Source organism: Haliotis asinina, chromosome 1, assembly GCF_037392515.1.
Source record: "Haliotis asinina isolate JCU_RB_2024 chromosome 1, JCU_Hal_asi_v2, whole genome shotgun sequence".
Taxonomy (NCBI): Eukaryota; Metazoa; Mollusca; class Gastropoda; order Lepetellida; family Haliotidae; genus Haliotis; species Haliotis asinina.
Window position 1 is genome coordinate 80338355 of NC_090280.1, and position 17233 is coordinate 80355587.

The 17233-nt window shown below is 40.6% G+C and overlaps 1 protein-coding gene across 1 annotated transcript; it reads left to right on the top strand.

Annotated features, from left to right (window-relative positions):
* Positions 1–6551: 6551 nt before the first annotated feature.
* On the top strand, positions 6552–7425 carry LOC137276031 (zinc finger protein 436-like). The gene is made up of 2 exons (XM_067808204.1): positions 6552–6832; positions 6972–7425. Exons 1-2 carry the CDS (start codon positions 6624–6626, stop codon positions 7423–7425), a joined length of 663 nt encoding a protein of 220 aa, XP_067664305.1. The 5' UTR covers positions 6552–6623.
* Positions 7426–17233: the final 9808 nt, after the last annotated feature.

A 17233-nucleotide genomic window follows, 5' to 3' on the forward strand; every position in this document is an offset into this window, starting at 1 on the left:
ACATCAAGAATCCAGAAGATTTTCACTTTAGGCTAGTAACCTGTGATGAAACCTGGATCCACCACTATGATCCTGAGAGCAAACAAGAATCCATGGAATGGAAACATGTCATTTCTCCCAGGACCAAAAAGTTCAAAGCCTCCAGATCAGTGCAGAAGGTAATGGCGACAGTCTTCTGGGATAGCAAAGGCGTCATACACATATATTACTTACCAAAAGGAAGAACAGTGAATGGGGAATATTACGCTAACTTGTTGAGGCAAGTGCAACAGTCAATCAAGGCGAAGCGCCGGGGCAAGCAGAGATGCCAACCTCTACGATTTTATCATAGTCGCTACGAATTTTAACTTCAAACTACGCCAATACGATTCCACAAGAAATCCTACGAAATTTGAATAAAAATGCATTAAAGTTCGGATATATTGACAAAAACATATATTTTCAACAATTAAATACATTTTCGGTCTTCAAGTACCTTCCATTCATCATATTTAATGACATATTTGAACTGGAATGATTGCAAGTAACAAACGTAATTTTAGCAAAGCTGATTTCAATACCTTTGCGATTTGACACATTTAGTTCCTGCGGAAATGATTTAACCACGTGACCGTAATAGCAATCATTTTTTTCTCAGAATCCATCATAATTTTGTTTATTTAGTTGACTACGAATTTTATGGTCAAACTACTAATTTTGAACATTGAAACTACTATTTGCAACACTTTGGGGTTGGCATCTCTGGGCAAGATGAGACGTGGTATTCTTCTACATCAAGACAATGCTCCAAACCTCTCGCGCTGCAGCCGCTGCTGTCCAGGAATGCGGGTGCGAAATCTTGCCGCATCCCCCCTACTCTCCAGACCTGGCGCCAAGTGATTACCATCTGTTCCCATATCTCAAGAAGCACTTGCGTGGTCGTAGATAATGAGCTTATTGCTGCCACTGAGGCTTGGTTTGAGGACCAAAATGGCGCCTTCTGCAGAGATGGCATCAGCGCCTGGCAGAAAAGATGGAATAAGTGTCTTGACTCACAAGGGGACTATGTTGAAAAATAAATGTGGTTCATACCAATATTTTGTGTTTTTCTATGCAAGGCTCAAAACCTATTGACATCCTCTCGTATAATCTTGACAGCCAGAACACCAAGTGGGCACTGGGTGAGGATATGAGGGCAGCATGATTTATATGGACCAGTCTATGTGTAAACAGGCCAGGTCTAAGCGCAGATCACATCTGGTGCATGGACATAAAGACAAGTCTGTATGGAGTCCAGCTGATGCATGGACTACTGACCCAGACATAGCCACAGACCTTTGGTTCCAAGGGAATGCAGACAGATCAAGACAAATCATCATATTGTTCAAAGACTGGCAACAGTTCTTTTCATCATTAATAGATGATATCACAGACGAAATATGAACAAAACAGATTTTGCATATAATTTGGATTATGTAGGTTGATAGGACCTTCCATCTCGGCACGTCAGCACTGCATCCTTGACAATTACAGTGACATATGGAACGAACGTATCAGGTTGGATGTATTCCACTTGATAACATCACACCTTATCGGGTCTTGTTTGCCACATATCTCAAAATATGATGATGGTGATGATAGTTTTATGTCGCTTTTAGCATTATTTTAGGGAAAGCAGTATCACGTGGGGGACACACTGGCTTCACACATTTCATCCATGTTTGGAATTGAACTCAGGTCTTCAGCCTGATAAGCGGATGGTTAAACCATTAGGCTACCCCACCACCCCCTCAAAATCTGAAACCAATAAATTAAACAATAGGACCAACTATACGTTGACATTCGGAACAACATAGCTTGGATGGCTTGGTTGTATTCCCATCACCTGATGACTTCAGTGCACTGCTGCTAGCTGAATTAACGCAAATAGTGGTAATTCCGACAATTACATTACTGAGTTGTCTCTCCATCCAGTGACTTTAAACTGGTAAAGGCTGGTGCAGTATCCTTTGAGATAGACGAACGGATTGTAGGGGGTATTCGCGTAAACCTTCCCTCCTTGCTGTCTCCTACACAGTGTTACATGTTTGGGACACAGACTGTACAGTTATTCGCCACAATTATTATGCCCTGTCTCTGATTTAAAACACTTTCAGCCTTAAAGAGTCGGGTTAGAATTGATCTTCAGTAACCCATGTCTGTTGCAAGAGGCTAATTGCGAAGATCGATACACATGATGTGGATGGCTGGATTGTCAAGCACAGACTTGATGCCATATTGCTGAGTTCGGCTTAAAACTGAACTCAATCACTAACTAAAACACTTTCAACAAAATCGGTTAGTGAGGCACTGATCCCATGAGACATTCATGCAGCACAAGATCCACTTACATAACATACCAGTTCGGGGCAGTACTGGACAAAAGATCTGGGTATGATCATTGATTCAATATTCAGCTGAAATCCCGTTAATAACAGCGTAGAAGATTTATGAACGATGTGAGTGAAATGAGTAATTCATTCATTTGTACCTTCAAAATTAGATTTGCAGTAGTATACTGTACTGAGTCAAAAAAGAAACTCCACAAAATGTATTTTTAAAAAATATTGAATATTTTTTTCTCTGATGATACATCTATGTATCCGAAATGGGACCCCTATCTTTCGACTCTAGAAAAACGTTAGCAAAACCCACTCAAACCCATCCATTCGTAAGTGCCAAAGCAGGTTTTGCTCGAGCAGTCGATCACATGATCTTCTCATCGAAGTTTTCTTCATTTGCACACGTTTGCATTGGCCTCAAGAATTGGAAAAAACACACTTTTGAACCACATTTCTAACGGTACTTTAAATGCCACGATTGTCAAATGTGCAACGTGAACGTGCCGTTGGCATGTTGCAAACGGGAAGATCAGTTATTGACGTCGCAAGATAGATTGCTTAATCAAAGCCATTCCGATGTATATAATCAGGTTACATACCTCTGATTTTCCAACACGGTTATGGTAGAATGGAGATAAACGTAGAGCTATTATAATCTCGTTATATACCTCTGATTTTCCAACGCAGGATGTTTATCTCCTAATTCTCGACGTCCATATCGTGGGCCAATATTGACGCCGTTTCATCAAGGTCAACTTCAACGTCTGCTGTGGGCCCAACGATGGACCAACGTCACCTCCGATGGACCCAGAGAGATTGGAATCGAGTCGTCTTTAGCGATGAATCCAAGTTTGCCCTCAGAGTCGCGGGCGGCAGGCATAGTATCTGGAGACGACGTCGTGAACGGTATGCCCAATGTTGTGTACAGAAAGTCGACAGATTCGGAGGTGGAAGTTGTATGGTGTGGGGTGCTTTCTGTGGGAACAACCATTCCCGACTTCTGGTCATCCGTGGAAAGCTCACAACTGCTGCTTACCACGACCGGGTGCTCACCCCTGAACTCATTCCTTTCATGGCGGCTCATGGCCCAGGTCTACAGTTCCAGGGGCCGTGGGGTAGCCTTAGTGGTTAAAGCGTTCGCTCGTCACGCCGAAGACCCGGGTTCGATTCCCCACATGGGTACAATGTGTCAGGCCCATTGTCTGGTGTCCCCCGCCGTGATATCGCTGGAATATTGCTAAAAGCGGCGTAAAACCAAACCCACTCACTCACGGTACAGTTCCAGCATGATAATGCTCGGCCGCGTATCAAGATGTTGACACGAAATTTCCTTCAAAACGCTGGATTCAACGTCATTGACTGGTCATCGAGGTCCCCTGGCCTTAATCCAATGGAGCACGTTTGGGATGCACTTGGGAGAAGGCTTCGTGGTCTTAGGAACCAACCTCAGAACTTTGCACTGCCTTGCAAGAGCAATGGCGCAGAATCCCCAACCACGTGTTCACAAGCATCAGGCAGTCGACGAGGAGACGGTGTTTGGCAGTGGTGAATGCGCGGGGCGGCCATACACAATACTGAACTGAGAAATTTTGAATTTTTATTCTTGTGACTTGACATTCTGTATACCCATGTTTTGGAACGGCGGTGTAGCCTAATGGAACTGATTGTGGCACTGTCAGTGTATCGAGTACACCACACAGATCTCAACAATGAAATAATAACAGTTTAACCATCTTATCATCTCTTGTTCTGATATAGTGCTCTGAAGAAAGAATGTGAAGTTTCCTTTTTGACTCAGTATACATTGCAACTTGCAACTGTTTCCATGATCTCGTCACAACTCGCCTTTTCCCATGACCTGGTAGATCTGCCCTGGAGTTGGTCACGGACGTCATCCCACGGTGTGGGATTATACATAATTATCACCAGTTCTCTAAGAACTGCTTTGCCTAGAGCTGAAACAGAGAACTACATGGCGTTTCTCAGAGACATGTTACCAGAAACTCAAGTCAAGAATGACTCTATGACTTAGACACATGCAGGTGATCATATCACTCCATTGTCATATGGTTTCAGGTAGGTTTGTCTTGGACAAATGGTGAGATAACGTAACATAATATTGCTGGAAACTCAATTCCAAATATTAGTTTATATGTTTTACAGGAATATTAATCTGTTTTATGGTTTGATGTATTTTCACAAGTAGAGTAGGGTTCCTACAGTGATCCATGCATTCCAGTATGAAAACCAAACTTTGCAAGAGGACAATTGAGAAGACTTTCTCCGGGACTTTAGTTCATACTTTGAATTGTTGTTGGCTCATGTTTCACTTCAGTTTCTAATGTTTAACGTGCACATATATGATTCCCTCTGATCACAGTGTTTCGTAAATAAACCAAAAGTCGTTATTGCCAGTGATTCTGTAACATTGTTAAAAATCTCATTGTTAAAATCAAAGAAAAGTCTTTTACGAGAAAATAGTTATGCTAGTTCTCATCATAATGATGATAACAAGTTTTCGTCAGTTGGTGAGACGGCAGCCATCATAAACATATGCAAATTCTAGTTCCGCATCCCATTTGCGTAGATCAATGATCAAGCTTTTGATTAGTGGATTGTGTGGTCCCGACTCGAGTGTTTAAGAATGCCGCCATATAGCTGGAGTATTGCTAAGTGCAAGTCAAAGTAAAGATTAGCAGTAGACATCATTTCTGTCACCGAGGTGGCAAATTCCGAAATGTCCGACATGGACCACTATTTCCATTATAGCTCACTATGACTTGTCGTGATCCACAAACCATCTATATCTTTTCAGTGGTCTATAAGCCATCTTATATATAGGCAAGATAGGCAAATGCCTGTCACACTGACAATTTACAATTGGCAAGGCATTAAACCCTGAACATCTCGCCATTGTCATCCACACTGAACTATTTTAAGCTATGTTGTGATTGGTAGTACCAAACCTCTATGCAAATTAAATTGTTCAGTAAAATCGATGAAAATAATATTCTTTTTCGCTTTACTATCTGTTTGATGAATGCAATTTTTATTAAAGCAAATATTTACGGTAAAAAAGATTTGGAATAATGGTAAATTGAACATTGCAAAAAGCGTCGTAAAACATAACTCACCCACTCATCCTTGGTTGTGGTTTATTGGGAACATTTCTTGGGTAGAGTAATGGTTAAAGCATTCACTCACCTTAGACCCAGGTTTGATTCCCTACATGGGGACATTGTGTAAGGCCCGTTTCTCCTTTCGTGATATCTGGAAGATAGCGGCGTAAACCTAACTTCACTCACTCACTCACTCGCTTCATGAGCTTGATAAAGAAAATGGTGACTCATATATTTTCAGTGAACAACACATCATCCATTATCTGATGATGGACGTGCAAGGCCAGCAACAGAATCATGGCTCTGTCGCTGAAACACATTGGAGTGACTGTGATAGCCCATTTCTAGAAACGAGTGATGTCCTAAAAGAACCTGTTACTGACACAGTTGAAAACACTGATTGTGAGACAGTTGATCTCAATCAAGAACCTGTTACTGATATTGGTGGAAACACTGACTGTGAGAGAGCATTATTTGCAACAAGTGATGTCAATAAAGCACCTGTTACTGACAAAGGTGAAACCACTGATTGTGAGAGAGAATTATTTGACATAGATGGCCTGAAACAAGAACCTGTTACTGATGTAGGTTCAAATACTGACTGTGAGAGAGAATTACTTGACATAGATGACCTGAAACAAGAACCTGTTACTGATGTAGGTGCAAACACTGATTGTGAGAGGACACTGATGCTGACAACAGATGATGCTAAGGAAAGCAGAGGCTGTGAGGTTCCATCAAGGAATCACCGTAAGTGTGGTGTATGTGGGAAAGCGTTTAGACGTTTAGGTAACCTGAACACTCATTTGAAGATTCACAGTGGAGAGAACCTTCATAAATGTACTGAATGTAGGGAAAAGTGTACACAACCATGTCACTTGAAGTCACATATGACCACTCACAGTGCAGTGAAGCCTTATGAATGCACTGTGTGTGTGATAAAAAGTATAAGCTTCCAGGTGATCTCCAGACACACATGAGGGTTCACATTGGTATTAAGCCTTATCAGCGTGGTGAATGTGAGAAAACGTTTACGATTTCAACTGCCCTACACATTCATTTACGGATTCACAGTGCCATCAAACCTTATGAGTGGACTGAATGTGGAAAACAATTCACAAAATCCTATAACCTGACGAGACACATGTTGACACACAGTGGAATCAAGTACTATCAGTGTTGTGAATGTGAGAAAACGTTTACAAATTCAACTGCTCTGCAGGTTCATTCAAGAATTCACAGTGGAATCAAGCCTTATGAATGCACTGAATGTGGAAAACAATTCTCACAGTCAAGTACTCTGAAGAGACACTTGTTGACTCACAGTGGAATCAAGCCATATCAGTGTAGTGAGTGAGAAAACATTTCTACTAAAGGATGAACTGCAAGCTCATTTAAATACTCACAATAATATCAAGCATTTCAAATATGGGGAATGTGGGAAAGAATTTACACAGTCATCTACCTTACAGAAACACATGAATATTCATAGTGGAAAGGTCACAGTGGATGTTTCATCAAGGAATCGCCATAAGTGTGATGAATGTGGGAAAACATTTCCTTGTTCATTTGACCAGAACAGTCATTTGAGGGTTCACAGTGGAGAGAAACCTTACAAATGTATTAAATGTGGGAAAAGGTTTACACAACCATGTCACTTGAAGTCACATATGAGCAGTCACAGTGCAGGGAAGCCTTATGAATGCACCGTGTGTGATAAAAGTTATAAACTTCCATTTCATCTCCAGACACACATGAGGGTTCACATTGGAATCAAGCCTTATCAGTGTGGTGAATGTAAGAAAACGTTTACATATTCAAGTAACCTGCTCGTTCATTCTAGGATTCACAGTGAAATCAAGCCTTATGAGTGCACTGATTGTGGAAAACAATTCACACAATCAAGTAACCTGAAGAGGCATATGTTGACTCACGGTAGAAAGTAGTACAGAGGTTACAGTGGAGTGAAGTCATGAGCATCTTCGATATCTCCAGGGTATACTTTCCGATAAGTCTCAACCGGAGACCATATACCAGTATATGGTCTCTGGTCTCAATTATACCCTGGACGCATCCACGGGTCGGTCCGATAATTTTATTACCTCCCTTTGCTGGCTCCGCATTCTCAGGCCCCCCTAAGTAATTGAAGGAATTACAGCAAATTTGAAGGAATTGCATCTCAAATGGAAACAAACGCAGCCCACTCGCGAAACAATTGCAGCGATATCGGTAGTTTAGCGGTAATAATGGAAACACATCGGCCCTATCGGAAGCAATGTCGGTAATACTGGAAACACGCTCGACCATCTTCGGAGATTTTTCGGTCGCGAGCGGAATCTCACGCAGCAAAACATGGCGTCGTTGGAAGAAACACCCGTCTCGGTGAGTTGTGTTTTTAGTTCCCACTATTACATTTTTATACCTATCCATCTTTGACAACCCGTGTTGAATGCGTTTAGGTATGAGGTGTTGTCGGGGCAATAGCTTATGTTTTTAGGAAAAGATAGTCACTCTAGAAGAGTGTCACAAGTCATGCCCCTGGAGGTTGTTTACATCTGAACATCGAAGTCGTGCCGATGATTACGAACGTGCGCTAGATATAACATCATTTTTTTGTAAAATGTGTTTAAATTTGTCAATTGCACTTCATAGAAAGAAAAATTATGCCTCATAAACTTCTTCATGGCGCACGTTCATGATGTTCGTAATCATCGGCACGACTTCGATGTTCAGGTGTAAACAATCTCCAGGGGCATGACTTGTGACACTGTTCTGCAGTGGCAATCTTTTCCTAAAAACATAAGCTATTGTCCCGACAACACCTCATACCTAAACGCATTCAACACGGGTTGTCAAAGATGGATAGGTATAAAAACGTAATAGTAGGAACGAAAAACACAACTCACCGAGACGGGTGTTTCTTCCAACGACGCCATGTTTTGCTGCGTGAGTTTCCGCTCGCGACCGAAAAATCTCCGAAGATGGCCGAGCGTGTTTCCAGTATTACCGACATTGCTTCCGATAGGGCCGATGTGTTTCTGTTATTACCGCTAAACTACCGATATCGCTGCAATTGTTTCGCGAGTGGGCTGCGTTTGTATCCATTTGAGATGCAATTCCTTCAAATTTGCTGTAATTCCTTCAATTACTTAGGGGGGCCTGATTCTCACAGTAGCCAATCAGCTAGGCCGGCCTTACAACCGTGCTTGCCAGTGTCAACAAAGATAGCGGTCGCAGCTGCGAAGGTTTGCTCGCAGTTCTACTCGGATTTGGGGAAATCATACAGACACGTTGATAGGTCCGAAACTTTAAATACAATATGTGCAAGAACTCATTCCACCTCTCTCAGAGAACCTGTGCATGGTTTGTGTTGCAAAGTTTAATCGGTTAGATAATTTAAAAGGCAAAAGTAAGTTGTCAGTAAGTGCGCTCAACTTCCCAGCGCAGACACCTGATTGGTTGAAAAGCCACCCAAGGGAGGTAATAAAATTATCGGACGGACGCATAGATGTGTCCAGGGTATAGTGGAGACTTACCAGAACCTATACCCTGGAGATATCGAGTATGAGTCATGAGGTGCCACAGTGGAATCAAGCCATATTTGTGTGCTGAATGTGGGGAAGAGTTTATGCAATCAAGTAGCCCGACATTAGGAGTCAAAGTAGAATCCAGCCGTATCAGTGTAGCGAGTGTGAGGAAACATTTACGTGTGTCCTACAGACCCATCTGAAAAAATCACAATGGCGTCCAACCACGTTTTTGTCAGAAGTGTGGGTGAACATATGTACAGATACGCGAGCTGAAAGGACAAATGCGAAAGTATGATGCGATGAATGTGGGAAGACATTTACCTTGCCTTGCTTGTCCATTTCTGTGTGTATATGAAACAGAATTTCTTTTAGACGGGTCGAAAAACCAAAATAGAAGAAATTAGCCAAGACATTTACCCACCGAGACTGAAAACAAGGAACCAGAAAAACCAGAGACTTTTGCAGAAATATGTGATCAGCTTGAAATAGTGATTTTCTGTTGGCAATGCCGCTCTGGTTTCAGCTGAACTTAGCTTGTGCAGCCGATGGTTGTAAGCAAAGTGCACCCATTGTATTCAGCCATATGACTGGAATATTGGTGGGTGCGGTGTAAAACTCACTCACTCACCGAGAAGAACTTTAGAACTATTCACTATTTCTAAACCAAACTTGGCACATAGATAGATCTAGTGTTGTACTAGTGTCCTTTGGTAGTTTTGGAATTCTGAATATGTTTCTGCGTTTCCATGGCAGCAAGTTTGACGTTGACTGAATTTGGTGGTAGTATTCTTTTCCGGAGCAGAACTGTAAAACCTTTCAATATTTCCTCACCAAACATGGCACACAGATTGAGCCGGTGGTGTACTTTTGGTACTTATGGAATTTGAATAAAATATATTCAGTACTCTCCTTGCACTTCGCCAAAACATTTGATATCGTCATAACTGGTAGACATATTCATGAAGAATAGTTTGCCTTTGCGGGGGATATTCATGACTTTCTTCTTGTGTGAAATTGAATCCATTTTAAACTGGACATACAGTAATACGGAAACCCCTCTTTCGGCAGTCACTTTAATCCGACCTCATACACGAGTAACCGTATGGTTTTCATGGCACCAACCAACCATTTTGCAAATTATGGAACGAGTCATTGACAAATGAACAACACCTGTCAATGGCGTGTGTGAGATCTACAAGATGAAATGACACACTGAAATCAAGGATCCATGCTTACAATAAACTGAATAAACTTAGATATCTAAATCCAATTTGTCCCCACATGATAGTTTTCTGTTGAGTCCATGATTTGAGTAAAAGTGTGAACAGTATATGATAAACTATAAAGCTTTATGCATGGATCGGGGCGTAGATTTTCGAACCTCTCTTAGCGCTAAGATAGTCGTAAGTACCATACATTAACATTACCTTACGCCTATGTTAGCGCTAAGAGAGCATCGAAAATCTAAGCCCGGGTCCCTTGTTCTACATGCCAGCAACAGATGACGGTGACATCGATCCGGACAACAAACCAAATATACTGAGCCTTGCGTCGAGAAGGGCTTTGTTATGGAGCATTCGTCACCACTGGCCCCTTTCCGTAACCCCCAGCAAGACTCGTCTCGATGCTTGTTATCATTCGTCACCACTCGCCCCTTTCCGTTGTCCCGGAAAAACACGAGTGGGTCCCGAATGACCATGGAGATGTGTTTAGATCCGAGAATATCAACATCTTACTATCAGCGTCCCGAAGAACCCATACTTGTATTCATAGTCGCGAGAAATATTGCAAAAATAAGTATATGATGCATTATATCAGTCTGTCATATATTTTAGAATTTTTAATACATTCAGTTGGTAAATCGATCTCATGTGAAGTAATGTCTTTAGAGTTTAAGCGCCACCAAAATGTACATCCTTTTTTTGAACTTACGAAATTACGGATTTCACACGGAAACAATATACACTGTGTCCCGAGGAATCAAAATTAATATTCATTGTAGCGAGAAATATTGCAAAAACAAATTAAAGGTCATTGTGATAAAAGTAAACTGTACTTCTTGCATTCCATGATTTACGTCTTCGCAGAACTGTCAAGCTTCTTGTGAGTACATTGTAATTGCAGAATGTGAACCCCCAATTTTAGAAGATACTGCAACATAAGGTGTTCACATCACTATCAATATTAACATTGTTATTAACGTTCTTAGACATACACTACAAATTCAGTAACGTTGAAACAACGTTTGTCGAATTCAGTACCTTCCCAACTGCCTTGAAATCGGATTTCATAAAGATTAATCTGATATTGTACTTATGATGTAACACTGTGCATGACTTTCACCACATGTCAGAATATTACATACTCAAATGAAATATTTTGAAACACATGATACTTGCTAACTCGAATCACACTACCGAAGTAGTATGCGCATTATTATGAAAATAAATGTGTGCATACTGCTATCATGATGCTGTAGGGGGCGGTGAGTTAGTATAGTGTTTGTTCGTCACGCCGAGGACACTGGTTCGCTTCCCCACATGGTTACAATGGGTGAAGCGCATTTCTGGTGTCCCTTGTCGTGATATTGCTGGAATATTGCTAAAGGCGGCGTAAAATTAAACTCGCCACTTACTAATACACTGGGAATTCCAAGGAACTGTCTCTCTTGTGTGGAGGGAGGTAGTCAAGAATGCAGTCTCGTGAAAAACGTTCGGACTACAAATTGCATTTTGTGCCACAGTATACCCGACCCACATTATATTGTCCTTTCCGCCCAGTCCTCTCGGTAACGCAAACCTCTACATGAAGCAAGTCTAGATTTCCTCAGGTCCAGACTCTCAAAGCAGACGAGTTCTTTTTTTTTTCAATTTAGATGGATTTATTATCATTTTTTGTTTCAAAATTATATGCCTTGGAGATATATAGAGAATTTCACCCGAGTGTCTTTTGACATCGAACTGATCAACAAGAGCTGATAAAGGTACAAATATCCAAGGCTTGACGAGGATATTTTCACTTTTATCAACGAGTGTTGACATATTTGATATCAAAAGACTCTTCTTTATTTGTCAATGAGTGAGTTTAGTTTTGCACCGCACTCTGCAATATTCCAACTGTAATGTATTTTACTCCTCCGTGAGACTTGCAGTCCAGCGATGTCAAGATCTACTGAAAATCAATCTCCTTGGAGATATCGATAATCTCTCGCATGCCATATCCAAAGTGAAACACAGTTTTGGATGATAAACTGGGGGACTACGCGTTAATCGTTTAGTCCAAATGTGCCATTCAGATACTTATGAATGTCATTTCCACCGGTTTCACAGTAAATTACAATCATCCCCAAAGTTTTAATCCCATTTCTTGTCAGCACACAGTCAGCTAATTATAAGCTATGTGAATACAGTAGTATCCGTTTTAACTAATAGCACTCAGCCGTTTGGTACGACATGCCGTTTCAGTGTTATCGGTTCCGCAGTAATATACGCTCCGTACATCGCCATATCGCGTCTCTACAAGTGAATGTATGTAGCACGCAAAGTCGGGAGGTTATACACAAAGACGAGTGTAGAATGTAAGCTAACTGAAACAAACCGCACCGTTAGCTGCTGAGAAGGTATGTTGTTTAGGCACATATGGTTATTGGATTGACAGCCAGTGATCGTAGCCATGTACTATGCGCTAGATCTGTTCATTTCACTCGCCTGGCTGTAGCAGATCTCAAAAAGCTCAAAGGGTATTATCAAAACCGGCACGAAAAGAAAACGAAAGCTTGATTTTGCAAAGTATCCTGCATAATCTATTTTATAATTATAAATGGATAACATCCACGATCTATTCCTAGACATAGAATGATTGAAAAAACGGCGGTTACTGGCGGAAATGTTTCGTTCAGACGTTACCATGGATTATTTGAACAGGTTTTCTCTGAGTGAATAGTTTTGTTTTGAATCTTTCTCAACTTCAGTGCATGTAAATAAATGGATCATTCCTAGCATCATCCTATAACATTAGAGCAATTTATGGTAAGATGTAGCTTGATGTATGTCTTATGGGTGTCAATATTATACTTTGTAACTATTTTGCCATGTTTACCAGTACTCAGGGTTAGCTAAGTGTAGCAGGGCAGGTTAATTAGTGCTGGGGTTGACCTTTCTTTCTTTTTTCTTTATGGGTGCCGAACATATCCTATAGCAGCTCCGCTTTATATCTGTGGTGATTTGATTCCCACTAATCACAATATATTCTTAATTCACCCAAAGTGCATTATTACTCAGATTTTGAATTTATTTTCGGGTGGTATCTACTTGGTGAACAATGTCAATTTACACAAAAATGACAAAACTCTTTCCAAAGAAATCTGACCTGTGCAGATCCAGGTAAGAAATGGTCTTTCATGAGTTGGCCTTTTAGGCCAGGCCACCTAGTGATGATTATTGTCCTATATGATGACAAACTAAACCATCTCGTGAATGGATACTGGTCAGGCATTCAAAATGTTCGAGTGAGTGAGTTAATAATTAATGATCATCATTTCAGCCACATGGCAACTGAGCTTAGCTGAAGCACAAGAAGCAAGGGAGGTAACTGTAGCAACTCAGCTTATCTGAAGCACAAGAAGGGGGATAACTCTTTGGCAATTGTTTGAGTATTTTCTCAATCCTTGGAAAGACGGTATGGGGTCTTATGGGATGCATTGTCAGAGAACTGCTTTTCATCATCAAGTATTTGATGTTGCCATAGATGATGTCAGTGTTCTGCCTAAGAAGCCACCTTGGTTGCTTGAACTTCCATAGGTTTATCTTGATGTCCTGGAACAAGCATCTGAATCTGAGCCAGTTCCTCATGTAAAAGCTCTTGCTGAGGAACATATCTGAAGTCTACAGTGGACTGATGCTACACAGATTAACACTGATGGATCCAAGTGCCCAGTGTCCGGTCATGTTGGTGCAGGTATCTTCATAGCCACTGATCAAAGAGAGATTTCTCTTCGATTAGCTGATCACTTGTCAGTATTTTCTGTGGAACTTTTGGCCATCATTGAAGATTTACGTTGGATTCATTTTTAAGGCCTGTATCAGCAGTCATTTTTAGTGATTCTGTCAGTGCTTTACAAGCAATTCGGACAGGCTCCTCCTCAGCAATGCAAGATTTGATCAATATTCTACTTGATCTCTTTAATGACTTAAATAAAGATCTTTTAGACGTTGAATTTTCATGGATCCCGGCTCATGTTGGGATTTTTGGAAATGAAAAAGCTGACAGATTGGCAAAAGCTGCATTAGATTTTAATGGATTGGAACAGGATGAGTCCATGTTGCCCTCTCCTGCTGAATTATGCACCACAAGTAAGTTCTGTGTTCAGACGAAATGGCAGCAGAGATGGTCCTCATCCTTAAAAGGACGCCATCTCTATGGCATTGAGCTTTTTCTAATGAAGTAAAAAATTATCCAGAGGCAACCGTAGAGAGGAGGTGATATTAACCAGACTTCATCTTGGGCACTGTGGTCTTGGTGCCTATCTAAACATTATTAGTAAAGATATTTCTCCAAATTGCTCTGAGTGTCATCAGCTAGATAATGTTGCCCATTATTTACTGCATTGCCAAAAGTATGTCACTCAACGTAAGGCGATGACTGAATCACTTGCATCACTCAATATTGATATCTCCTTGACTGGACTGGTGTGTTCACAGAATATCGCCCGCACTGATGTTCAGAATGTACTTCTTGCTTATATTAAAGCTAGTGGCAGTTTTAATACTTTATAAACGTTAAGGAAATTAGCAAACCTTTGTGATGGGCAAGGTGTAAATGGGCCTAGTTGCCTGAACACCTATTAAAACTGAAATTATCTATCTATCTTTTATGAGATGTGCATTGAAGTGGATGCCAGTGTCCGCAACAAGTTGATTATGCATTCACATCTAGTTTGTATTTGTTTGATGAATAATAGCAAATATTTAACATAAAATTAAAATTATTTGCTTAGTATGTGATTCTGAAAGCTATTTCCATAGTGTTTGCAGTGTTTTATCATCCTAGCAATAGAACTACTAGCAGTGTTCTTGTGGAAATGTGTCATAATAATCAGGAGGTATGCGTTCAGTTCCAAATGAAATTTAGAGACCATCAATTCTTGATAACATTCATGTAATTTCCCAACACAGTATGTTTATCTCCATTCTACCATAACGGATTTAAAATTGAACTTCTTCCTTCTGCATGGGATGAGAGGAGAATTGAACTTGCCTGTGGTAGGTGCCGTTCAAATTGTTTTCAATATTGCGACCTATAAACTATTTTGTCCAAACGAAAGAGTGCAATAACGTAATACCAAAGTACTTGATTCATATAATCCCAACTCCACACAACTGAAAACCAGCCTATTGTTTTGTGTGCCGTCTTACTCTACTCTCTCTCTCTCTCTCTCTCACTCACACACACACACACACACACACACACACACACACACACACACACACACACACACACACACACACACACACACACACACACACACACACACACACACACACAGTGGAATGGACTGACCTACTTATTCTACTTATTTCCTTGGAATGACAGTTCGAAATGGCAGATGAGACTGTGTTTACATTTTGTGACAGTGTTGCTTTGTGTACATGCTACTAACTTTTGATTCCTTGAAACATTGTTTTCATCATTTGGGACTGGATGGTGGCCAAGCTTTTTTGCAAAGTTAACCAACATATCCAGCAGTGTCAGTCTTGCAGGGAGCTAGCAGAGAGCAGATTTCTGGTGGTTCAACTTTTGACATCAATTTTTTAATGATGCAAGATGACCTGATGGAGTATAAGTGGCATAAATTTGATGTTTCTCCTGGCCGTTATCTTGTGAATTTCCCATTCTAAACGGGAAAATATATACCATTTACCAGGTAGGCAAATGATTACTCTCATTTTGCTCCATATTTTGTAAAGATTGGGATGTATTTTTACAAGGCTTTCTGAATTATAAGTAAGATATTGTTTGTTTATGTTTGGGGCTGTGTATTGTAATTGAGTTTGAATATTTAGTATTATTATAGTGAGTTTCCTTAATAATTGAAAATAATAATAGAAAAAATCACATAATTGCATTTTTTAAATTGTAATAAATGTTTTGTAAGCATTTACATCATGTCTGTTGTGTTGATATCAGCCATGTTGGTGGTCAAGCTGAAGTAGTGCATCACTGTTGTATACACTGTTCCCAGAAATTATTGAGAAAATCTTTGTTTTTTTTCTAATGATGCTAAGATTGGAAAAAAGGCTTTCACTATGCACTAAGCATACTAAATAAGGGAGACAACTCTTGAAGGCTTAGAAGGCAGCTCATTACGTCAAGAGTTATCTCCCTTGTCTGAGCAGACGGCTTCCTGTGTTGACATGGCAGAATTTACAGTAAGAGAGAAAAGAAAGCTCATTCTAAATGATTTTGAAAGGGGTGAGGCTGATGCTAAAGTGTTAGCTTGTAGACATGGCATTCCTCTGTCTACAGTATACAGAATTTTGAAGAATATTCAAACAGGAACCGGGATAGAACACAAAGCAGGGGCAGGTCGTCCTAGGAAATTCAGTGTTGTGGATCGCCGAAGACTTGGGCAGATTGTGAGTAGGGGCAAATTGAAAAGTGTTGAGAACATCAGAAATGAAATGATTAGCAGAGGAAGTCCTCAGGTATGCAATGAAACAGTTAGGCAGGAATTACAGAGACTTAATTGGGTGAAAAAACGTGGAATTCCCTCGCCGTTGATGAAAGATGCACAAAAGGAAAAACGTTTAAACAGGTGTTGGGCTCATGAAAATCAAGATTGGGATAATGTTTTCTTTTCGGATGAAAGTTCTGTTTGGCTTTTCCCTAATTGTGTGAAAATTTGGACCAAACCTATCTACCAGCGACCAAAACATAGCCCGAAGTTTCACATGTGGGGTGGCATATCGGCTCGTGGAGTGACGCCATTGTGTGTTTTCACGGGAAACTTGACAAAAGAAAGATACATTGACATTCTAAATGGTCACCTTCTTCCGACAGCACAAACATTGTATGAAGATGATTGGATTTTCCAGCATGATAATGACCCAAAACACACTGCGCGCTACACAAAACAGTGGTTGTCGGGCGAAAATGTTCAAGTTTTAGACTGGCCCAGTTACAGCCCAGACCTAAACCAATTGAGAATGTGTGGGGAGTCATGAAG